This window comes from Sinocyclocheilus rhinocerous, unplaced genomic scaffold, assembly GCF_001515625.1.
Source record: "Sinocyclocheilus rhinocerous isolate Xijiao unplaced genomic scaffold, SAMN03320098_v1.1 scaffold53, whole genome shotgun sequence".
NCBI lineage: Eukaryota > Metazoa > Chordata > Actinopteri > Cypriniformes > Cyprinidae > Sinocyclocheilus > Sinocyclocheilus rhinocerous.
Window position 1 is genome coordinate 1242226 of NW_015645538.1, and position 27039 is coordinate 1269264.

A 27039-nucleotide genomic window follows, 5' to 3' on the forward strand; every position below is an offset into this window, starting at 1 on the left:
CTGATGTTTGTTCTAAATACAGACAGACAAAAAAAAGCCTTTCTAAGATACTCGTTATTCTTGCTCATTGTTTATCTGGATGTGTACAGAAACATCTGCAGGACCCTCTCAGTCACACACTGTATGTCTTAAGATGAAAGGAAAAATAAAAATTAATGTGACGTTCATGAACATGATCATTTAAACTGGCGTGGTTTTTACTTTTTAAATCCCTTTTCACATGTAACAAAATGAATATCTCTTCATTTCTTCTGTCGAGCATGAAATTATTTTAGACAATTTTAGCCAAAAATTACAAAAAGGCCTCATAAAAGAGGTCCATATGGCTTGTACACAACAGTTACGGAAGCCATCTATGTGTGTAGAACAGACTGAAATAAAAGTTGTTTTTACTGAAATTCTTGACATCTAGCCTTATACTGCGTTCACTGTAATTCGCTTCAGATAAAAGAGTCTGCCAAATGCATACATTTAAATGTAATGTAAATGATTCGTTCACAACTCATAATGATCCAGAGTTCAATCCATTGACTCAATGATCCAGTCGTTACAGTTCACTGGAGTGGAAGATTATCAGTGATTTACACCTTCAATTTCGGCCTGTGTCACACACAAAGCTATCATATGACTTTAGAAGGCTTAAACTATAGCACATGATTTCTACGTACAACTTTTACAACATTTTATGGTGATTTTGAATCATTTTTAAAGCTAGACAAGCCCTGTCCACATTCACTTTAATTATATTGCACAATAATGGCCCATAGCTCTTCACAGTTTTGCCTTTTACATTCTGTAGAAGTTATAAGATGTTAAGTAAATGAGTGAGAAGAAGAGGACGGAGGACAGAAAAAGAGGACAGAATTTTCTTCTTTTTTTCTTGTTTCTTTTTTTTACATTTCTCTTTTTTGCAGCCCTGTAACTAGATGCGTCTTTACATAGCCAAGTTAAGACTGCTCTGTGCCAGCTCAAAATTCAAGGTAAAGGCACAATGCCAAGACTAAAAGCCAGACTAAATTACGCCTGCTCAGATCCAAATCAGCCCCTGATATCAAAGTATAAAGTTGTAATTGCTGTGTAAATGCATTTAAGCCACCTCTGAGCAGTACCTAAGACACCTAAATGCCACTCCAGAAGCACTTCTGTGTCACCTTTGCCTGTAAATTTGGCATACATGTAGAAATACCTTCAGAATATCACCCTGGGCCAGATGGAAGGTTCTGGCAGAAATGTTGATTCCTTTCCCAGCCTGCACCTGTATGCTGTAAATGCACTCGTGGTTGTTCTCGTAGTTCATGGGGTAATTCGGTGACAGCAGAATCCCTTCATTGTTGATGACAGATGAGCCGCACTCAGCTAGAGATGGGAAATAAAACCACGGAACATTGGGGAAAAATGGAGTAACACAAGCACAAAGCTAGTAATCAAAACGTCACCTACTATTATTATATAAAGATATTCAGTTAACATTTTGCTACACACAAACACACCACATGGACATATTGCTGCTGTAAAAGCTCAATGTGCGTTAATACAGATCTGGCATTTTCAAAATGATTGGTCTGGACAGCACGAGTCTGCGGTGCTCGTGTGACGGCGCGTCTGGAAACCGAAATCGACAGAGCTGAGTCGCACCATTCATAGCTTTAATTTAAAATCCCATGTTGTTAGGGGATATAAGTTGGACTCTGAACAATAACCATCAAATGTAGATTTAATGGCACAACAGACAGTAAAAACAGGTGCATTAATATCCATCATGTATTCTGGTGCAGGAGAAAGACCAACATAAAGCAACACGGCCCGGCTGATTTATTTAACGTCCCCTTGCCGTTTCTCTCCATGCCGCTCCATGTTATGACGATATTACCAGTGTCATATTTTGAATAAATCACCAGTTACTGCCTCCATTTAGTAAATTACCTACATACACCCCCCTCCTCGGTGAGTCAGCCCAGGACATGATGTGAATTTACACTGGACAAGACTTCTCGCTTTTCCCATATGCCCTTCTTCTAACTTTCATTCAGTTCTGGGGAATAAAAAAAGAAGTTAGGAGCAATGTGACTGACCCCATAAGGTCAACAACTGACCCGCAATCTGAATAAGTGAGGCTGTCCCAGAAATTAAAGTGTGGTAGAAGGAGTTTTTCTTTGTTGCCTGTTTTGTTTAGAGCAATAAAAATACCCAAGTGCAATTTTGAAGTGACCCAGGGAACGTGGTTTGAGCTGGGATCGCAAGCGCTCCTGTCAAAAGTAATGTTTGCGGATGGGAGTTTGGACTCCTGCTTCATTTACACAACCTGATCCAATATGACAGGCAACTGAAACTGACCCTTGTGTTTGGAAAAATGGGGAACTTCAGAATGCGACTTTCAGTGAGGAAGGCAGTATGTTAAAAAATGATGGGAGTTTCTGGGAGTTTGAGAATCAAGTCAGATGCCAGAGCTTATGAAGTGATGTTTAATCTGACAGAGCAGAAAGTCTGAGATGAGCTTGGGGGAAGCAGAATCTCAGAACTGCGAAGACACTGAGAGGTTTGATACCTGCCCAGACCACAGACATTTCTAGAACTTATTTAGGGTTCGACATTAACTCAGCTGACAGAATCCTTAAAAAGCCTTCACATTTGGTGAAAAGTGACTGTAGTAAGCTATCTGAGGTTATTCCATGCGTTCTCTTCTTACCAATTGTCAAAAAAAAAAAAGTTTGTTAAATTAAAAGGATTGTTCACCAAAAAATTAAAATTTTTACGATCATTTACTCACCCTTATGTCATTCCAAACCGGTATGACTTTCTTTCTTCTGTGGAACATGAATGAAGATATTTTGTCAGTGTGCTTCAATTTTTTTTACATACAATGGCAGTCAAAGGTACCCTAAACTGTTTAGTAACCAACATTCACCAAAATATCTTCTTTTGTACTCCACAGAAGAAAGTCAGGTTTGGACCAACACGAGGATAAGTACTGTAAATGACAGAATTGTCATTTTTGGGTGAACTGTCCCTTTAATTCCTTCCTTCTCGTCAAGGGTGGACCCGGTCATAATCCGGTGGCAATGTTTCACCTGGAGCCGTGCAAAGCTGTCACAGACGCACACTCCAGTAAAGTCACAGACATAAACTACAACCAATTACCACTGTTACTCATATACATGATATTTCAAATGCATGAAATGCAAAAAAAAAAAAAAAGTGAGTCAAAGGGGATTCTAACTTGTGTTCTCTCAAACTTAAGGCAATAATTATTCCTCTGAACCACACAAGCTCATGCACAGGTCCAGAACTGAGCCCCCTAAGACTAAAATCCTAAAATCGCCCCTGGCATAGACCTTTGGTCATTAGGGAACTTACAGAAACACAGGACAGGTTTTATGCATTCTTAACTATCATTACACTCATCTGAGGAAGGAATGAAGGATACTCAGTGGCAGATTCTGGCACAGGCGATATTGGCAGTTGCCTAGAGCAGCAGTGTCCCCTGCGTGCCACTCCTGCATACATCAGACGAGCACTCCAATTCTGCTGGTAATGGAGCGATGATATTGTCATACAGGACACGTCAGCTTAATCAAATCACAAAATAAAATGTGCACCGCCTTAAAAATTTGTCGTGATACACACAGATATGCAGTTTTCAATTATAGTATTATTTTAAATTGTTACTCCAGAAACTGTATGCAATTTCTTTTATTGTCCATGTGATAATCACAACCCCCTGTACTACCAAGCCATGTGATGTCGTAAAATAAATAAATAAAATAATAATCAAAAATAAATAAATAAATAAGTAAATAAATTGTAGTATAGCAAAATAGTAGTATACAGTGGTTTATTTATACATTACCATAAAAAAAAAAATCTGGGCATCACTATGATTTTTGATACTTTGATTCAACAAGGATGTTTTAAATGGATCAAAAGTGAAAGTGAAGACATTTATAATGTTACAAAAGATTTCTATTTGAAATAAATGCTGTTATTTTAAAATTTCTATTAATCGATTAATTTCCACACTGCGGCATTACAATTTTTCTGCTGTGATACTAAAAGGGATTCTTAAACACCAAATCAGAATGTTTTCTGAAAGATCATGTGACACTGAAGTCTGATACTGAGCAATGGCTTCTTAAAATTAATTTTATATATTAAAATATATCGTGTGTGTGTAAAGATAGTAGACAACAAACACTAGCTTCTACAAGTATTGCTCTCTTTCACAGGATACCATAATAAGCGACAATCAGCTGGAGAGAGTGAATGTAACATCCTCTCAAAAAAAGATAAATGTGGTCATTTAGAAAAATGGTCTCATTTAAAACAATTAAACGATGAATGAAGTACATTGTGGAGCCTAACACTAATCCCTATTCTCTTGCAGACTATAAACAAAACACGCATCAATCAAGCAAATGGTTTATACGCAGTGTTTAAATGCATGCATACTAAATAGCCGCTACAAACAAGTGTCTTGTTGATAATCCAGTGGAAAAGGATTCTTGCCTGTTGAATCTTTGTGTCTGATTTCTTTAAGCCAGTCGCCTGGCACCATGAAAGGCCAATCTGATAAGATCTACTTCTGGAAGAGAGACAGGCTTTACTTCCTTTGGTGACAACATAATTTGTGGGGTATACAGAAAGGATTCGGTGTGCTCATGTAAGTCACTGAAGCAGTTTCAATCTGTTTCTTCTAATGTTAAGGCTCTGCTCAATCGGTGGATGAGAGTTCAGACAACAGTCACCAGACACAAATGTCCGCCTCTATCAGATGTTGCTGTTTGGCCCGCATTTATTGTCATTCTGTGTAGTCATGCCTGCCTCTTGTTTGGTTTGCTTGGAAACAGACAAAGATTGTCCAGATTGTCCAGAAGGCTCACTCAGACAGAAGTGGACGTTTCAGCCCATGGCCGCAGGAGCAAAGACTGCCATGAGCTCAAATACTGAGAAACTGCTGTTGTGCAAATGTGCAAAAATGGCAGAACGCAAGGGTAAAAGAGCAACCTGAAAGCCACACTAACTGACTAATTTGGCTAACTAACTTTTGAGATGGATCTGATCATAGAACATATCATCTTATTACTGCAAATAAATTGTAGACAGACAACAAGACTGCAAAACTTTACTGGTGCAAATGGTTTCTAACCCGTGCCATGTATTCATGCATATCATTTGACTGAATATGAAAAAAAGAGTACAAACAATATTTCATATTTTCAAATGGAAGGAAAATACAAATAATTTAATTGTAGCAAAATGTTGCTATATTCAGGCAGCAATGTGATGAAGTTTGAAGTGAGCAAGCTTATAGAAAATATCAAGTACTTCAATTTTTTTTTTTTTTTTAGAATGATTTTATTATCTTATTGCAGTAAATTTAATATAACATTTTATTGGTATTACACAACCCTGGAGATGCTATTGCTATAGAAATATAAAACAGGATATAATCAGCAAGGTAGGAAACAAAGAGGAAAACTATCTGGTTACAATATTTATTCATTATTCATAGTCTTAGTCATAATCATAGACAAAAAGAGATATTTTCAGGAAGAAAAAAAAAGTTCTGAAAGTTATGTTTGCATCAGCGATTTTTTACAAGTGCTAAAATGCAGGTTAGTGAGGCTTTACAAAGGGAATTAATTATGAATTATGAAAAGCTGTATTCACATGAATGCCCTGCATTTGCATTACTCTTATATCTGGAGCCACAAGCCTTAAAAACCCTCTGTTTGTCAAACCCGCAAATATCAGTTGTAAACCTCTTGAACAAAGCATGCTTCTAACCATTATGAGTTACACAACATCTCACACAAACCTCCTCAACAGGAGCTTTGCAATATAAGGGTGATATGATGAAAGGCAACGTGAAAGCTCTTGTACTATATATCATAACCTGTATTTCCATCCAGCATGTCATCTGGCACAATAACATAATGAACTCACTGATACAGCTCAGTGCCTACTGAGAGGCAATTTTGCTACCATTTCTTTCATAAGATAGAGGTGAGCGGACCGCCTCAAGTGCAAGACGGTATTCTAACTCATCTACGCATTTATCATTATCGAAGCATCATGGGGTGCACATTGCTTAATTCCCTTGTAATTTGGCTGTGCAGTTGCCAGACAACTCAGACGGCCAGCGTAAGAAATGGTTTTCACAGCAAATGATCCATTGGTACAGGGTTCACCGAAGCCACATTTCACTTTTCACTTTTTTCCCTTAAGGCAGGTTTGCTCTGTGTTAATCTAGCTTAATCCTTGGAGTAAACAGTAAAAAAAAAAAAGAAAAAAAGAAAAGAAAAAAAAAAACAGGTGGCAAGTCTTGATGGTATGACTAGACGTTCCATCAGGAAACTTCGATATTTACCAGGCCTCTTGTAAACACGGGAAACAAGCACATTTGAAATTGGGGTGTTTGGGAAAAACAAATCAATTTGAAATGCAGTAGCAACGCAGGCGAAACATTGCTGAAATTGCTTTATGATGGAATATGACCTTCTGAACCACAGGAAACAAAACTGAATGTAAACCAAAACTGATGAATCTGCAATGCAGTGTTTGTGTGGGTCAGAAGCTCGAACCTCCCTGACAGATAATCAGGTAAACTGAATTCTGAAACACAATTTAAATTCCAAACACATCACACCTGTTCACACACTGGTTGTGAGGTGTGCCTCTGTGTGTGTGTCTGTAGAGCAAGTTGAAAGGGCTTACATAATCACACAAACACACACACACCAAATAAATACTCATGTTTTTTACATTTTTCTATGGTGGACTCATTACGTTGCAAGGTAAACAAACAGCACAAACAGGAATGGAACTAAACCTCATTGGAAAACACCTAATGTTTTTATTTACTCATGCAAATGGATGGACAGATCAGGGTTGCCAGGTCTGTGTAACAAAACCAGCACAACTGCTACCCAAAAGTAGTCACGACAAAAACTAGCCCAATCACGTTCTGGGGGAAATGTGCTGTCAAAACTGCATCAAAATCACCAAAATCATGTTAAAATCGCACAAAACCCCCAGACTAAAAAAAAAAAAAAGACTATGACAGCAGCATAAAATAGACTTGGCAACACTGGGACAGATATGTAGAATCATAGACAAGACAGACAAGGATGGATGGATGGAACAGAACAAACATGACAGACAGATCTTGCCTTCCATGCTTTCCTCACAATTCCTTGTATTGTCCTTACGGAGCACTAGGATGGATTAAGCTGGCAGAGACATTTTTTACCCAATGATAATCAGTGGAAATCCTTTTGTTATCCTTTTACTCCTAAATTAAAAGAAAACTGCTTAATGCAGCACGAGATGAGATTTTGCCATTCTAAGCCCCTCAGGGAGCCCGACACAAAAGTGAAGTCACAGCTACCCAAGCCCGTTGTCAGATGACAGAATATTAAAGGGAACAATATTGACATTTTCCATAAGCTTGATAGGCCTAAAGTTCACTTTAACGTCATTGTAACCCAATTATACTGATTAGAGGAGAGCTGTGCACTTCTCTCTGTGGACTGTGTAGAGAGAGGAGAGGAAGAGTCCAAGGAAGAGGCTGTTGTATTGAAAAGACAAAAGACAGGCAACTGACATTGAAAGACATTGTAAGAAAGTTAAAAACCCTGCTGGGTGAAGTATCTGAAAGACATCAATACAAAATGGACTGACTGCAAAGTTTGTTTAATGCTCAGAACAAAACCAGTATCTCCTCCAACACATGATTCCCTAACCACTCATTGATTTTTTTCTGCTGAATAGTCCTTCTGGTTGCCTTGAAAGTCCTGCAGTTCTCAGTCTCAACAGCATATGAACAATTTTATGTTCTCCGTAACAAGATGTTGGCATGAGAACTATTTTTGATCAAAATGCATTGCTCCATAATGAGCTGCCCATTTAGGGTACTACGCAGTTTAGCGTGACAGAAATATACAGTGGGATCAGAAACTCTAAAGCAACTAGTGAAAATATTTTTGCTGTAGAGCAAAGAAAGCTGACCTTTGCACAAAGGAGCTTCCATAGTCATTAGCCCCTTTCACACATAGTCTTACTGGTAAATTGGCGTTTAGAAATAATGTGTGAACAGGATCTTTTCAAAAACACCAGTAAATCAGTTCTGGCAGTTTTCCAGAAAGAGAAGCTGTAACATTACCAGTAAATTACTGGTGTGATTCTATGTGTGAACAAAGATTAATGGTAGGAGCTTGTACAAGGTCAGATGCACTGACATAAGAAGTTTGCTTTAGGCCGATCATAAAGCTCTCTCGGAGATGTTTACAGTAAGTGGTGCTGCTTTTAATAGTATTTCTATATGAACATTTGCTAGACAGATGCATGACCGTAATACTGTGTCTTGCACTTGAGACCTTGCCTTCTTTTCTATTCATCAGCACAGCGGCTCCGCAGTTAATACTGCATACTAAAGTAACTATTATGCGTATTGTGTTTTTAAGAGCAAAAACATGATTTGTGTGATCATCCCCTTACACCTATCACTGGAAAAGAAAAAGTGAAACTTGACAGATAGCGAAATTAATGTGCTTCTCCTCATCCATGTGGATGAAGAAAACAGTGCAGTCTTTAAATAAAACTTCTGATGAATGACATCACAAGATTTACCAGTATTTTGGTACTGATGTGTGAACAGAATTTACTGGTAAAAAGACAGAATGCCATTGTTTGTGTGAACAGCATATTTGTGTATTTACCGGAAAAGTTAACTGGGTAATTTTATGGTAATTTACAAGGTTTAATGTGTAAAAGGGGCTAATGTGATGTACAGTATTTGCTTATTTAATTAATGAGCTAGAAAAAAATGCAGAATCTTAAATCTTTCTTAATAGTTCTTGTTTAAAATAATTTTTCAAAATCTTAAAACTTTCTATTGTCCTAGTTCACATTTATATTTAATTATGAATAACATATTTCCAGTGTGGTCTCAGACTTTTGGCACCCTCGGTATGGATTAGTGTTCTGGATTCAAATATGAAATGCTTTCATTTTGTCATGTTGCAAAAAGGTAATGAATCCAGGACATATAACCTGGAAAAACATTCTACTGTATGACAATTATCAATTCAATAATATATTTCTTTGCTAAATTAACAAAATCATACATGGAATGTTAGTACACTAGCTCCAATTGCACAATAAGCATCGTGATCCTACAACTGCACAGTTTGTGCATATGTTCATATATTGATCTTTCCATATACAGATCTACAGGCCTTTCTCCAGACAGAATGCAACTACTTTTATCTTTTTTACAGCAGAAATTGTCTTCTGATTCTCTTAAGAAAACTGTGCCTCAATACACACTCTCTCACAGCTTTGCAAAATACACAGACACAAATTACAGATAAAACATTAAGAATAAATGATCAGGGCTCTAGACTAACTTTTTGCACTGGTTGCACTGGTGCGCCTAACTTTTTTTCTTAGGTGCACCAGCACAAAAGTTAGGTGCACCCAAATTTTCGACCGCATCGCATTTAACACCGCAGTTTTACAAGTTCTAGTCTTCCGTACACAATGACGCATTCCTTTGTGGCGATATCTGTGTCTCCGTCGATCAGGAATGCCATGTACGCACTGTTCGCAATTTGCACAGACGTCTTTTTTTTCAATGTATCAGCGATGACTTCTATAAATTGGGCGCACGCGACATCATTGCTGTACGTCGGGTTTATGTTCAAGCCATTTTTCTTCATAAGAATTATTTCGGACTTGAACTTAGTGAAGGGAAGTTCTTCTTTTGCAATATTGTAGGCAACGTTAAACTTGATTATCATCTCGGCCTCGTCTGATGATCTGTTTGCTGCTGCCTGCCGCTGAAAGGCAGCGGGGAGAGGGGACACTTGGGCAGTGCATTTATCGCGGCATGTAATGTGTTTTATAGATGCATTGTGCTTTTTCAGCGTTTCAATTCGAAATGTATTAGAACCAGTCACAAATGCACTATTGCCGGCCATGGTCTTCCCACACTCTTTACAGTAAATGCAGTGCATTATATTATCGGCTTTACTGTATCTTAGCCAGGGAAACTGGTCAAGCCACTCTCTTCGAAATGTATACACTTTCCCCCTTTTAATTTCAGTGGGCTCTGGCTCGGACTCGATCGTATGTGGCTCATTATCTAATGCCGTCTCCGGACCAGGGCTTGACATAACCTGGGAGGTTGATGGCTCCGTGTCAGAGTATTGGTTATGATTTTCGGACGGATCAGGCCTTAACTTAACATTCTTAACGAAAAAGTTGTCAATCGTTCTTTTCATCTTCTCTCATCATCCGCGGCTACATCCACTCTGTTTATCTGACGGGCCTAGGCTACTCACCTCTCTCTGTCTGACTGCAGCACACGCATTTTCAAACGTACACACACGTACAGGAATATCTGGACCACGGCCAATCAGGGGGGGGGGTCCGCCCTTCACTATCTCTGATTGGTTTAGACCACGATATGGGCCTAATGTGTGTCTGTTGTTGAACCACAGGGAGACTTTCATAGTCGCGGAGACTTTTTTTTCCCCCCTCGAACGGCTGGTCGCACCGGTGCGACCTCCGATTTTTTTTAGTCGCACCATTGAGAAATTAAGTCGCACGTGCGGCCAAATTGGTCGCACTCTAGAGCCCTGATGATACATTTTGAGTTTGGATATGTAAGAGCATCTTCAATCATCCACTCAGTGAATACATATACAGTACATATTAATATCACCGTTAGCACCGTATCTGTCATGATTGCCTACTGTGAGGAGCGAGGAACGAGGAGACGTGGAGTAAACGCAAACAACAATCTTTAATAATCCTCAGAAGGGGTAACACAGGGCAGGCAGGAACACACACATGTAGCACAACTCCAAGACATATAAGACCCGACAAGGAAACACGGGGCAGTCTACACTCTAAATACTACACTAAACGAGGCAATGACAGGTGAGGGGAATTAACTAATAATGAGACAACAGGAACGACCAAATATGGGCACATGAGGGAGAAAACACACAAAACAGGTCCATAATCCTGACAGTATCATTGGCACAAAACTTTTTTACAAGACAGAACAAGATGTTGAAGTCCACTTCCAAATGAGAAACTCCAGCAGTGCTTTAATCACGAGGTTTCAGTTAATGTCTCTCCTTGGCATTTGCAAGAGAAGCACTGAAGCTGAATGCATTAAAAATGTACAAGACGTGCCCTGTAAGATATAGCTTGCAACAAAGAAGACTTAAAAATACAGTTTTAATATCTATGCTAATGATAAAACCTTCCTCTACAGTGAAAAAGGAATGAACAAATGGTGGAAAACGAGATGGTCATGAAAGTTTTGCCAGCTAGATCGACGGGGATCAACATATTGAACAGTTTTTCACAGCTGCAATTAAAGTTTAGAATACATTATGAATTACGAATGATATGAGTGATGGTTTCGCATGAATAATTGATAAGGCGATTATACATTCATAAAGCATGTCATCATATACTCAGTCATGTGACTGGGCTGCAACTCCCCTCAGAAACACAATTTATCAATCCGTGCCTTTGGCTATGATGAATATGTACCAGCATGCAAATCAGCAATTTGACACATTCTAAAGCATGATTTTTATGAGGTAAGCAGCGTGTTTAGATTGAGCTACTCTGCATCATGTTTTTTTTTTTTAAACAAGAAATAAAAAATGTCCATGTGATCATGGAAACAATGAATGTACACTCCATCTGTCCAGCCCTAGTAAAGTAATAATAATACTGCTAATAATAATTTTATTAATACAAGTACTACATAAAATATCTACCATCAACTCCACACATTTTCACATTAACACCACATCCTCCTTATTTTACATGACACACAGTACCTAATTTATTATTAGTCATAATGAACATTATAGTACTTATAAGCAACAAATTAGTAAATATTGAAATCAATGACTGGGTTACTTCTGTTCCAAGCCCTTCACTAGTGACTGGCTGGCAAAAAAAAAAAATAAAAAAAAAAAACATTTATATCCAAAATATCAAGGGAAAAAAATTCCATATCATAAGTAAAAAAAAAAAAATGTAATAAATAAATATATTTCCAACAGAGTACATTGCTAATTTTGAATCACTGTCAATGAAGAATGATGCTTTGTGCTTCTAAATGGTGCAGTTACAATATCTATCAGCAGGGACTGATGGGGTCATGCTAACCTTGAACCCTTGGCTCCTTCCAAGGTTTCCTCCTCATATACTTAAGAGTTCTTAAGTAAGTTTCTGGCACTGTTGCCTTTTGCTTGCTTACCGCAGAATTTGTAAGGCAGCAATCTTTGTAAAGCACCTATGACACAAATTGTATTGTGAAAAGCTCTATACAAATCAATTAAACTAAACTGAATACATCTGAGGACTTTAGCCTTGGATATTTGTTCGAAGCACATGATCACCACTGAATGCATTATACAGCTCTGCGTTTGCATTATGACTTTAATTGAAATGTGGCCTTTGTGGGCAGCTTCCCATTCTTTAGACCACTGCCCGAGGTTATATAAAGATACTGCTATCTTCATGTTTCACAACATCTGGACCGCTGGCAAATGAATACCTTCCACACACACATAGTCACTACTTATAATGTGATTACCATGGTACAAATAGTAAATTAATCTTAATTTACTTAATCTATTCAAATCTTGTCTATAAAACAAACCATCTGTGTGAGTGCTTTACTAGCAAATCCCAAGGTGCTTAACATCTCAAACCTCACGCCTGCTAAAATGGAGCTGTAATACTGATTTACCACAGCATAATCTCAACCATACAAAAGCAGCACCTTGTCTTGCATAATATGCGTTAACACTCAAGTTAAGTGATTAACTTCACGTTAACAGTAAGTATGTGTCAGGGAAGATGCCCTGTGGTCTCAGAATGAGAAAAAGTGTAATGTGTGATCAGATAATGTAATTCTTATTGCAACCCATTGAACAGGCTTGACTCAACTCATAAACGTCACCCGCATATGATTAATAGCACTATAAGAGAAAGATCGGATGCTGCAGAAGACTTTACCAGCGGAAAGATTCATCTTCAGGAATAGATTAAAGAAAGCAAGATGGAAAATTGCTAGCTCATTCTCAGTGGCTCTGCATTGGCTTTGACATATTTCTCCTTGAATAGATCTGTGAAGTTACTGTTTAAAGCAAACATATTGGAGGAACTTTAAAGTTTAAAGCTGGGCCGTGTAATTTTGGTGCCACCAGTGTCAACAAATGCAATTGAAAAAATAAATAAACCCTTGTTGCTTAGAGGTCAGGCCAAACAGATAGATGCTGTTATGTCTATATTGTGTATAACACACTTGCTTATTTTAACCCCTGGCCCTAATTGTTGCCTAGAATGTCCTCATTAAAAAAAAATGACATTTTTTTTTTTTTTTTTTGCAATGTAAAATCGATACTTGTGATGGATGGAAGGAAAAACTGAGGCCTGTGTTACTGTCAAGATTTTGATTAATGCACCGCCTTTGTCTACCTCCCCTCAAGTGGAAGTTATGGTTTTAATCCAAAACTAAAAATACTCTCAGCGCCTCCAGGTGTTAAAGTACAAAGATGCAAACTCATCAGGGGTCAAAAAGTGGCAAAGATTAAAGGGATAGTTCCCCAAAAAATGAAAATTACCCCATGATTTACTCACCCTCAAGCCATCCTAGGTGTATATGACTTTCTTCTTTCAGATGAATGCAACTGGAGTTATATTAAAAAATGTCCTGGCTCTTCCAAGTTTGATAATGGCAGTGAATGGTGGTCGAGATTTTGAAGCCCCAAAAAAATCCATCATAAAATGGATACATACTCCACGTGCGTTTGAGGGTTAATAAAGGCTTTCTGAAATGAATCGATGCATTTGTGTTAGAAAAATATCTATAATTAAAACTTTATAAATCGTAATCTCTTGTGTCCTCTAACTGTCGTATGCACGTTCACGAGAGTGTGGCGTTCCAGCGGACGAGGATGTAGGCATAGCGTAAGCTCCGGTGAGAATGTGGCAGTCTCACCAATATGCAGAACCAAGTTTTGTTTACAGCAAAGGAAAACCAGTCTCCTCTTGGCTAATATTAAAATCCTCCGACGTTTTTCTATTATACTAAAATCCTTGTTTTGTACTTTGTACTAATTTGTGAATGGTGTTTTGTTTTGCTCTCTCTTCTGCGCTTCCGCATTCGTCACTTTTCACCGGAGCTTACGCTACGCCTACGTCCTACGTCATCTGCCACTCTCCCGTGAACGCACGCATGACAGTTAGAGGAAGCTAGAGATTACGATTTATAAAGTTTTAAACATTGACAAAACATTTTCTTACACAAGTGCATCACTTAGCTTCAGGAGGTGGTCTTTATTCACTCCCTGGAACCGTGTGGAGTACTTTTTTATGATGGATGGTCAAAATTTTTTGGGCTTCAAAATCTTGACTGCCATTCACTGCCATTATAAAGCTTGGAAGAACCAGGACATTTTTAATATAACTCTGAATGTATTCATCTTGAAAGAATAAAGTCATATACACCTAGGATGGCTTGAGGGTGAGTAAATCATGGGGTAATTTTCATTTTCGGGTGAACTATCCCTTTAAGGTCAACTGATCCACACTGTGACTTGATATCACTAATATTTGGATTGTAGCAATATAGTGTTATTAATGATAACTGTGATATTTAAAACTGAAAGACTGATATTATTTTTATACTACACCTACGATAATACTGTAAACGATCCAGCATCATTTGGTTGACACTTCAACATACTACAGTACAGTAGGTGGTGGTATTGAACCTTAATGATGCTTGCCACATGTTATAAACTGGAAAAAAGCAGATGACAACAATGCAGTGTGTAGCTACTACTGCTTTACAAAACCATGTCAGAGATGACAGACAAAAGTGAGACAGTCTATATATGCTCGAAAATATTTTTTTATTTTTTTATTTTGTAAATAGAAAAATGTGTTAGACACCCCAGTCTGCAGGAAGTTATGATTATTTTTGTGTGCTTTTGTTCAGTTATGGTTACAAGCTCTATCTGTCTACCTACATTCATATTTCAGTGTGATTCATTGGGTAAAAAAAGAGAAAACACAAAATAAACAGAGTTAAAGATGAATCTGACTGATAGTATTGGTTTTTCCTCCAGAATTTTTATAGGTCACAATAATATTGCTATTGTGAATTCTTTTGGCCATACATTGAAAATCGGATATTGTGTCAGGCCTAATCGATGTGACAAGCAAATGAGCGAAAAAAAGATGACTTTTTTTCTGTAGGTGCCCAGTGCCACCTCCGCAAGAAGCATGTCGTCCATAAATAGATCTGCCACTGGATGTACTAACTTTGTTTGGACGTGATCCTTGATCTCCAGAACTGATTAGTTTTCTAGCACTGGACAATGCAACAGAAAGAGAATTGTGGGGACACAACCTCCTGGTTGAGGGTAGAACAATATAAATAAATACATTTGAACACAAACAGCCATGATAAATGCAGTTATTACTTTTTTCAATTAATGTGAAAAATGGCCGGTGACCCCTCATGACCAGAGAAAAGTGTAGAGTCACTAGCAAACCTCCGAAAGTTCTCCATTATTATAATTGCCATTTTGTTTATGCCCCTGTCTTGTGACATGCATGGCTAACTTCCAATTGATGCCGCTTCAGCCCACTCTGTCTACGTCTGATGAATGCTTTATTGCCGGGGAGTCACTTACTGACACCGGTGAGCATGATACACTGAGAGATACAATCAAGAAACACTGAAACATGACAATAGCAGCACTAAATCACGGTAGGAGCCAGCCAAGCTGAATTGTGAAAGCAACTGTGAAAGAAGTTTGGCATGGCAAACCACTCCTGTCCTGGAGTTTATTAGCTCTAGGAACCAAAATGGAAACGTGACCCCTTTGCACGGCAACACGATGACTCTTTGTGTGTTTCCAGGGAAACAGCAGGAACCAATTACTCTATCATAACCAGCCTCGACTTAGCCAACCAAAGAAAGTGACCATGGTCCTATTGGAGCAATCGGAAGCTCATGTCATCATTCTCACCCTCATTTCACCCTGTATGACTTTCTTCAAAAATTGTACTACTAACTATATATTGCGATTTTTTTATTTTGTATTATTAAAATAATTTTAATATTGTTTATTTTGCAACAATATTGTGACGGCCTTAGTCTTCATAGTCTTTAATATAATGCATTCAACTGCATTATATTAAAAAGAAACAGAATTCTTCAAAAATTAATTTTTTGTCTTCCACTGAGGAATACAGTCATACAAGCTTAAATAGATATGAGGGAGAGTAAATAATGACAGACGTTTCATTTTTAGGTGAACTGTCCCTTTAAGCCATTTACTGTTTGAACCCCTCTGATTTATCCCCCATAAAAACAAGTTTATTATTAAAGGCATTTCTGTCATTGGGCTGACAGTCAAAGTGAACACGTCAGCATTATCTTTCTTTAGAATCAGCAATATGTCCATGTGGTGTGCCATTTGGTAATGAATCAAGAGAATAAAAGTTTAAATGAATGAAAACAGCTGACAACGTACCAACACACCTTGGCAGAGGTGCGCTCCACATGCGCCGACCCCCTCCCAGGCAAATGATTTCTGGTGCTCCCTCCAGGCGGTAGCCCATATTGCAAGAGAAGGTAAGCCTATCTCCGATGCCAAAGCTGTAACCGTTACGGCGCCCAAAATGTGGCACTCCTGGATCCTCGCATGGCTCCAGGTTGTATTCTGGGGGAAACAGGATTTGAAAGATTACACATTAAAAGAAACATTTATTAGGGGTTGGGGTAAACATAATGAACATGAAAAGACGAAAATATTTTTATTGTTTTTGTCTTTTCTTGTTTAGATTTTAATTATGCCTCTATTTTTGAAAATACATTTTATTTGATATTTTTATCATTTTATTTGTTATTTTCATGCATTCTTTTTTATTTTGATTTATTTTAAGTTAATTAAATTTGTCTGTTTTTAATATAAAAATTTATTTGTATTTAATTCACCATTGGCAGTTCTATCACAAATCATTAGGGTTTTACAAAAATATTAAAATGTTCACAGAATAGATAAGAAAATAGCCTGATTCTGTATATACTGTATAAACTGTAAGAGGACTCAACTACCGTCCCTGTGCCCTTCAGAGGCTCTATTCTCAGGATATCTCACCTGAAAATGTGATGTTGAAACCTTCGTAGGAGATGGAGAAATCAGATATGAAGCGTAGCTGGGCCTTGAAGTTGCCATAGAGCCCCGCGTTGATGGGCGAGGGCAGTTCTGCGCCTGTGAGGCGGGCGAGCGGCTGAACAAAACTCCCATTCTCAGTGATGAGCAGGTAGTCATGATGATCCTCCAGGTGGAAGGTGTAAAAGGTGAACTGAACGCCTATTGGGGAAACAAGAACAATGCACAAATGAACCAACTAATAATATAGTTCAAGTTTTTGGTCGACCTCTGACATTCACTGTCTGGTGGAGCTTGGAGCAGGAAGAAAAAACTGACAAAAAAAAAAGAATTAAAGGAATGATCAAGCATTCAGGGTCAACTTCATTATATAAGGCAGAAGGGACTTGTGGGCCCCACTAAGGGTATAGCCTACTCATTAGACCAAGGAGAAAGGAGGCCCATTCATTAAAACTTTTTTCTCGGGCCCTGTGAATTTAAGCAGCGGCCCTTGGCTGAGGTCACGTAGAACAAAGAAATTTTTGATACTGACCCTTTTTTGCCTTTGTGTCAGAAAGAGAAAAGTGTATTTTTAGTCCCAAGTGATCTGTCCACTAAACATGATGGCCTTCAAAATTGATATGCATTAGCAGCCATGGGAAATTAAAATTCAGAGGAACTTTCATTATTCTGAACTCAAAGGTTGTATAATGATATTTCAGAGTAGGGCATGGGCAAGTACCTAAATCTGTATTCATGACAGTTTGTACCTACGGCTGGCTTTAGCTAGACTATGTGCTATGTGCTTTTCATCCAGTTAACAATTTGTATATTATTCTTCAGCATTTGGCCTGTCAAAATGAATGCTTATATAACTTTGAATAAGCAGGAAAGAAACTGCAGGTAAGGTGCATCAATTGCTGCTTTACCTTTGCCATGGCTGACCTCCACAGTCCAGGTGCAGTTAAGGGAGCTGGGGTAGACCTCAGGGTATCCCGGGGACAAGATGGTGCCTCCAGGTCCTCGAACATCACCCCCGCAGAGTGCTAAAGGGCAGAGGGAGGAAGGTTATTTAAAAAGACCTTTCACTTACAGTAAATTCAATGTATGCAAATGGTACTATATAAGCATGAAGGATTTCACTCTTCTATCAGCCCATATACTGGGCTTATCAGTTAAGGTGGTTACAAGGTGGTTAAGGTGAATTAATATTTATATCTTAGTTCTTTGTGATTGAAACTTCTAAGCACTTGCATAACAACTATTGTTCAAAAGTTCGGGGTCAGTAAATTTTTTTTTTTAACTTAAAATAATTATTAAATTTTCCCACAAGGATACATTTAATCAACCAAAAGTGACAGTAAAGGCATTTACAATGTTATTTCGATTTCAAACAAATACTGTTAATTTGAACTTTCTTTTCATTCAAGAATCCCGAAGAAAAAAAAAGTTTCTGTTTTCATTAGGTTACAACTGTTTTCAACACCAAATCAGTATATTACAATGATTTCTGAAGGATCATGTGACACTGAAAAGTGGAGTAATCGAAATTCAGCTTTGCCATCACGGGAAGTAAACTATATTTTGAAATATATTCATATAGAAAACAGTTATTTTAAATTGTAATAACATTTCACAATATTACTGTATTTTTAATCAATAATATTTTTAATCTATAATTTTTACTGTATTTTTCATCAATAATTACAGCATTGCTGAGCATTAGAGACTTTTTAAAAACATTTGAAAAATTGTACAGACTCAACATTTGAACTGCAGCATATGCATATCCATGACAATCCAGTGGGGTCCAAAAATCTCAGACCACTAATAGAAAAGCATTTTTCCACTTTAATACCATTCAATTCTTTCCATTACAAGTAACATTATCAGGATTTGAGTGATAAAGCTGTAAATTTATCAAAATCTTAAAATCAGGGAGCCTTTTCCCCCTTTTTCTTATATATAACTCCATTCAATTTACAGTTTACAACATGTCTTGTATAATTTCATCCATCCATCTATCAAATTTTCAAAACCGCTTTTCCTATGTAGCATTGCATGGATGCTGGAGCTTTTATTTAAATAAGAAATATGCAAAAGGAAGCTTAATAAATGAAAAAAAAAAAAAAAAAGGTTCTGCTTGAATCAGAAGTATAAAGAAAAACAGTGTGATTTTATACCAGCCTGAGCTATTTGTTGGAATATTGGTCAAAAATGTCACCTCTCACCTCATAAAATGCATGCTTGATTCGTATCAGTACCCATACGCTTTTTTCTTAAACACTGCATGGTGCTCAGTGGAGGAAGGATGTACACTATCAGACAGACCTCTGCTACCTGAGACAGCAGTACAGGAATGTGCATGTCTCTAATGTATGCTGCATTTAGAGCCCATGGAAGTGAGATGCGCGCAATAAAAAGTGCCCCTGGATGTCTAATCTAGTGAGCGCATCAGTTCCTATCAGCTGAAGCAGCCTTCACAGCAAATTGCCTCTCAGAGTCCTCCTCAGCGACGGGCTAATGGCCTTGCATTGAATCACATTGTTTCAGTTTAGCTGCCTTTGAGAAGGCAAAGCGAAAGAATGTAATCAAATAGCCGAAGGACAGGCAGCCTAAGGAGCTCTGAGACATAGGTAACGTCTTTCATCCAGCGTTGAGCAGAGGTTTTATTGCCAGCACAAGCCTGCTGTTTAGCGCTGTCTTGCTTTAGTAATATGGTCTATTAAGTCCTTTTTGTCACTGACTCTGAACCTCTTTTATTTGAGATGTAAATCAACACGACACCGTTTTTCTTTACCGAACAGTTTCATTGATCAGTAGGCCACAAGAATTAACAGCTCTTTTTTTTTTTTACTGCGAATGTCTCAGGAGACCAACCGTCACAGGTGGGTAGTGGGTGGCTCCACCAGTGGTTCTTTTCACAGACCAGTGGCTCTTCGTGGCTGAGGCGGTAGCCCGAGTCGCAGCCGAAGGACACGGTGGAACCGATAGAGAAGTCCTGACCGTAGCGAAGACCGTTGACTGGAATCCCTGGATCCAGGCAGGAGTAGGCATCTACTGTTACGCCTAGAAATAGTGAGACAGATGAAGCTTAGAAAATAAGTATTTTGAGAGTGTTCCAATTACTGTATTTACTGCCTGCTGGTGCTCTAAATTAACGAAAGTTGCTTTCAAATGGCAAGTTTTGAAACTGTGTAAAGTTTACTGTACACTTACTTTCATACAGGATCTTGAAGCCACTGTTTGAGCGGCTGTTGTCAGTGGTGAAAAGCATGTACAGGTGGTTGCCGCTGCTGAATAGGAACTGAGGCACCTGGGTGCCGTTGAATGAGCCAATTAAAGAAGAGAGAAGATTGGGCCCATCGTGAAGCTCCAGGAAATCACAATTCAACTCGGTCTGAAATCTGGTTGGAAAAACAGACAATAATTAAATGTCCTTGCCAGCAATGAGACAACTTTATCATATTTATTATACACTACTGTTGAAAAGTTTGGGGTCGGTAATTGGATTTTAAATGTTTTTGAAAAAACGTCTCTTATGCTCACCAAGGCAGGATTTATTTGATTAACAAAAATGCAGTAATATTGCATAACATTAATACAAATTAGAACAACTATTTTTTATTAGTATTTATATTTTAAAATGTAATTTACTCCTGTAATGGCAAAGCAGCCATTACTCAAGTCTTCAGTGTTACATGGTTGTTCAGAAATCATTCTAATATGCTAATTTGGTGCTCAAGACCATTAATTATTATCAATGCTAAAACATAGTAAAAATGTTGTACTGTTTACTATTTTTGTGGAAACCGTGATACTTTTTTTCCCCAGATTTTTGTTGAATAGAAAGTTCGTAAGAACAGCATTTGTTTTGTTTTTTAATCAATTTAGTGCATCCTTGCTAAATAAAAACGTACTGACCCTAAACCTTTTAATTGTAGTATATTTACAATATACAGATTTCTTTGTTGTAACCATTTAACTAAACAGATGTACAAAAGCAACAATATCTATTCAAATTAAAAAAGCATACTTCTCAAATGTGATCTTGATGGAGCGTCCCGGTTCAGCCTCAATGACCCACTCACAGTTGAGCGAATCTTTGTAGTAACCAGGCCACCCAGGAGATAAAATAACTCCACTAGGAGCTGAGAAGTGGCCTCCACAGGGAGCTGTAAAAAGAACAGAGGTTTAACAGAAATGCATTTTAGTTGACTCACATAAAGCCACTGTTTTTGTATCTGTACTTGAGACAGACGACTAGTTAAAAAATAAATACCAGTTGACTGTACATTATACCTCACTTTACATATTTACAATCCCACAAAACCTACAGTAAGGTGTTAAAACTGCTGGTGGGCGACACTGTTAGTCTGTCATTCTACTCCTCTGACCATATGAATAGTGTTACTGCATAATTAGAAACACGCTGAGCGAAATTCGAGGGATTGACAAGGATTTTAACGACAGATGACAGGCTGCTCACCACCACATGCCCTCTGGTTTACATGCCGTATTAACCCCCGTCTCTGTGACCCACAGGTGACTGTCTATTCCATTTAGAGTCACATACAAAACTAGGCACAACTGTCCACTTATTGGGGACTCCTGTCTACTTCTAGTGGTAACTGGCCATAATAAATACCTTCACACTTTGGGATGGGGCCGCTCCACATCACCTTGCCACCGTTGAGCTCACAAGTGATGGTTTCTGCTCCCTGTGTCTTAATGAAGCCATCCTCGCAGATGATCGAGATGGAGCTGCCTAGCTGGAAACTGTCACCGAAACGTCTGGCATTCAGGGGGACTCCTGGATCCGGACACTCATTATGGCCAAATGCTGTAAGAATGAATGACATAAGATAGTAATCTAGAATTGGAAGTGTCATGAACAGACTTTCGCCATAGATTTTCTGGGTAGTCAAAGTATTTATGACACCACGATGTCACTACCAAAAAAAAAAAAAATCACTTTAACAAGTGGATGAGTTAAAAACGAGGTTGTTAGAAAGTTGAGAAGTTTGAAAGACACTCACTTTACCCTGCACTCAAAGAATGAGGATTTGTGGTACTTTGTAGGACAGGTTTCTACTCAAGGCTTTGTTTATTAGTGTTAGTGTTATTGACCTTCCAGCTGTTTTTATCATAACTCCATGAAGCATATATAGAGGCCCAAGGCGATTGGCCAAGAAAGCTGCTGTCCCCACAACACCCTGAGTGCCTGATGGATGTCTAGTGACAGGAAAGGCCTACAAGAAGGACTTGACGTTTGTCAGAATGAATACAGATTTAACGTGCTCCATCAGGGCACTGACAGCTCTTAACGGACAACAGTTAGGTGTCAGTCTGTTAAAGAACTCGACATTAGCGTTCAGCCTTAACGACTACTATAGCAACCTAATATGCATACAAACTGATGCCTACTTTAAGGACTTTGATGGATTATCGTGACATTTCACTTCTCCTTTAAGAAGGACCATGAAGAAGTCATTGTGTAGATTAAAGTCATGTATGTGCTAATGAGGGGCGGAGGGGAGATTCAATGTGCTGGCGGTAAAAACTGCTCTCAATATGCTAGATTATAGCTGTAAAAGCATAAGATAAGTTAATCTTAATTATCAGTACCAAGAAAAAAAAAACTGCTATCAGTACACTTTGATGCACAACACATTATGTCTCATGCAGAATCCAGGCTTCATATATGCTTAACAAATGCCCCATGCAGACATAATGCAGATTAGAAAACTCATCCAAAGGTGTTACACGCACTGGTGTAGGTAATGTTGAAACCTCTGCCTGACATGGAGTGGTCAGCCTGGAACTCCAGCCGGAGAATGTTGTTGTTGCTGGTGAGATGAGACGGCACCTCCGCCCCAGTGAAACGGCCAAGCACAGACGAGTCAAGCATCTCTCCATCCTTCACGGTCAGGATGTCATATGGAGCCTCTAGGTCAAAGTCATTGAAGGCCAAGTGGATACGGCTGCCGGGCTCTGATAGGATCAGCCACACGCAGTTAAGGTTGTTCCCATAGCCCTCTGGGTAATCCGGAGAGAGGACTGTGCCCATGGGTGCAGTGAAGTTTGAAAGACAGGGAACTGAAAGAATAAAACAGAATTGCTACTAATTTTTAACTAAAGATTAATGTAACTATGTTCATAATGACTGAGAAACAGCCGGCAACATATAAAAACATGCCACATCATACATCAGTGTAATAATACAGCACTTAGCCATGTGTATGCGTTTAATATGCCATATGGATACTGTCATTCTGCTGTTGATTAGGTTCTGCACTTTCTGACAAACTGCGTTCATGACATAGATGGACTTCAGGCTATAAATAGAGCTGATTTGTTCAATCTTCCTATTAGACATGGAGAAATTTCAGCTATGCATTTTTTAAGCAAAGAGCCTACAGGTGAAGTATCAAAATATAGCAGATGTCACTGCAGCTGAAGTAGTCTCCAGGTTGGCTGTATATATAAGCCAATTATTTCAGCTGCCTCAGAGATCTCTGCATTCATTTGGAAGAAAAGGCAAAGACAGGAAAGTTAATAAAATCCAGTTATAAGGAAATTTTTATGGAACATAAAAAATTGGGCAGAAAAAAAGATTAAGTGTGTGATTTCTATGCCACTAGCATCCCAACTAATGACAAGTTTTCAAACTTGTTTCCTAAACATTTTCCATATCTGCCATTGGTCAGCTAACATATAGTCCCACCCACTCACTTTATTTACCGTATTATTTTTTATAGCACCTTAGAGAGGGAAAAACACTTAAAATTAATTTCAATTTCAAGATGGTACTGCTTGAAATAGAGCAAATTTGTGGACAATAATAAAAACAAACCCTTCCTTAAATTTAGCATAATTTTCCTGATTAAAAAAATAATACATTATAAAACTGTCACAATAGCACCAAACTAGGACAGGAAAAACATTTCCAAAGCAATTAATCAGTTTGCAACGTACAGTAGCATTGACAGTACTCACAAATGCAGATGGGGATGTTGGCAGACCACTGGTTGTTGTTCTGACAGGATATTGTCTTCTCTCCAATAAGCTCAAATCCAAATTGGCACTCAAAGCGTAACACGTCGCCATTAGAGAATCCATCTCCTTCTCTCATCCCATACAGAGGGGTGCCTGGGTCCCCACAGCTCTCCTTGTCGATTTCTACAGAGAAAGGATGTAAATAATAGTGATCGCTAAACATCACATTTCCTCTTTCCACTGCTGCAGTTCAAAGAAGAAACCTTTTATTCCCTGTTGATAAAAAAAAACGCTTAAGCTTTATATACAGTATACATTGGTAGCCAAAATTATTCGAACACTAGTATTTTCACCAGCTAAAAAAATGGTTTTAAGTCAGTTATTTCTATCTTTTGCTGTAGTGTGTCAGAAGGAAATAACAGTTTACATTTCCAAACATTCATTTTGCCATTAATTGTAATAATCCAGTGAGATTTTTGTTTGCACAAGGAGTCTGACAGCCAATGCTCCACACGGAGATCTGATCTCACTATCATCCAGTCTGTCTGGAATGACATGAAGAAACAGAACAAACTGAGACAAGACTAAATCCAGAAGAACTGTGGCAACATCTCCAAGATGGTTCAAGAAACCTTCAAGTTCACAGAAAAAAAAAAGCTAATCAGACGGTAATCAGACAGCATAATCTTTCTGGTGCAGCTGGTGGCCTGAAAAAGTCTTGCTGATTGAGCTAGTTAAGAGAAATTAACTGTCAATTCCTCTCCATGTTAAAGTGCAAGATAAATCTACAGACTTATAGCAAATTACTAAATTGTAGCTTTGAAATTGGCACTGAATTGTACTGCAAAAATCCAATGATGGACTGATTTCATCAGATGTCCTGAACCTCGCTGCACTTGCAGGAAGTTGACCGGAACAGAATGCCATCAAAACTCTCTGTTTAGCCTAAATAAGCTCCAGCACCTGGACCCTTCAGTGGTAGAGTCGGCCATCCAGGACATTCCCACCACAAGTACAGAAACCAAGTCTAGGGGTCACTATACCTAGATAACACCTTCCATCTGCATAGAATCGACTCAGTGGGCGGCAGGCTGCTGGAATGGGCAATACATCTTCCCAGACACTTTGCACGGACATTCACAATTGAACTATGAACTATGAACTCTGTTCCGAATAAGGATGCTTGAGGGTTTGCCAAAAGGACGGACGATAAGAGAGAGAGAGAAAAAAAACATCCACTAAATTTCATTTAAAACCAAATCAAAGTTTGAACATGTAGGAAGGGGATTTCTCCTGAGGTATAATGGAGGTCTTTGGCCAATGCTTGATGTATGGCATTAATTTCCAACATGACAGTCTCTTTATGACTACCACAATGCTTTACTCCATTGGTCAATCGTGAGGGGTGGCTAGGGGAAGGTTAGGCCATATTTACTGCTTTGTATTTATGATGAGGCAAAAAATAGAGTACAAATTGTCCGTAGGAGCTGATGGTGTGTGAATAATCTCGGACAGCGCTACACTCTGATGTGAGGTCAGCGTGTCAGATGAGAACCCCTACGCTTCTCTCACGGCACTTAATGTGATGTGGTTCTGTGGGACCTCTCTGTGAAGATCAGTTGTGTTAACAAGTTATCCAATCAAATCCAAAACGTTGATTCTGTATATGTAAGCACAGATGACCCACAAGGGGGAAGTTTGGGACCTATGTTTTTCTTCCTGAAACAGCCAGGGAATTACAAAGTATCAGTGAACTTTGGCATGTAATATATCAAAAAGCATTCTGAGCATTTACCATATAGCAGGACTCATTAAGTCGGCCTTCACATAAAAGCCTATAAATAAATGTAATCTCAAAACCATTTCTTATTCATTGGAAAATGGCAAGTAATTTATCTCTCCCTTTGTGTATCCCATGGATATTGTTTCATTTCATTAATGCTGACTTTATCTCTCTCAAGAAAGTGCTCATTATCGCAAAGTCGAGTTTTATGTGGAGTCGAGACACAAAACGAGGCACTTCTAAAACACGAGTCACATGAGTCAAGTACACACAGGCAAACTCCCAGGCGGATCTCTGGTTTTATTTCTTTGAAGCATTCAATTAAATTAGGTTTTTAAACCACGCTGAAGATATTGCAGCATTGTTGCCATACGGAATACAAGCAAAATTATCTGTAAAAGAAGGGATGTTAATGAGCGTGGCCATATGCTGGTGCATTGAAACTGTGTGCCAAAGCACAGAGTTCAGCTATGGATAATCAATGGCAAACTGCACTAAAAAAACTTCAGTAGTGCATAGGCACCGCTGCTTAAGAAATACTTGAGTAGATTGTTTCTCTCTGAATTATTTAACCAAAAGTTTAAAAAAGGCCATTTTAAAACTCTTGTAACCGGTAAAAGTCAGTAATCAGGCATTCGGTCTACATTCAAATTCAACATTAGTTTCTTTCAGTAGCAGCTGTGATAGTTTATAGTTTTCTCACAATTCATCTTTTCACGCCAGACTCAGCAAACTATTTTAATTGTGGCGTCCTATAATAGTGGCGCACTGAAAGCTTATCCGTGCTACATTATCTATGTCCAAGTTATAGAATTTTTTTATCCCCTCATGTATGACCGTCACATATTTATGATTGACAGGTCCAATTAGATCTACCTAGAAATTGAAAATTGAGAAACAAAGCCACTGTGCTTGTCTGTGGCATATAGAATGAATTATAATAGGTGTAGAGAAGACAAACGAAAAAAGACAAATCTAATACAATCTGTAATATTTTGCTCAACTCTCCCAGGGATATCATACAGTAATCTGTTTTTTTTTTTTTTT

The 27039-nt window shown here is 38.3% G+C and overlaps 1 protein-coding gene across 1 annotated transcript in view; it reads right to left on the reverse strand.

Annotated features, from left to right (window-relative positions):
• LOC107706218 (CUB and sushi domain-containing protein 3-like) overlaps window positions 1-27039 on the reverse strand; it is a 406816-nt gene that overhangs the window by 127470 nt on the left and 252307 nt on the right. The window contains 10 exon segments of the mRNA XM_016509850.1: window positions 1187-1356; window positions 16590-16778; window positions 17217-17432; window positions 18140-18256; window positions 20091-20279; window positions 20430-20617; window positions 21247-21385; window positions 21859-22053; window positions 22983-23309; window positions 24210-24392. Of these exon segments, the coding sequence (XP_016365336.1) occupies window positions 1187-1356; window positions 16590-16778; window positions 17217-17432; window positions 18140-18256; window positions 20091-20279; window positions 20430-20617; window positions 21247-21385; window positions 21859-22053; window positions 22983-23309; window positions 24210-24392 (1913 nt within the window).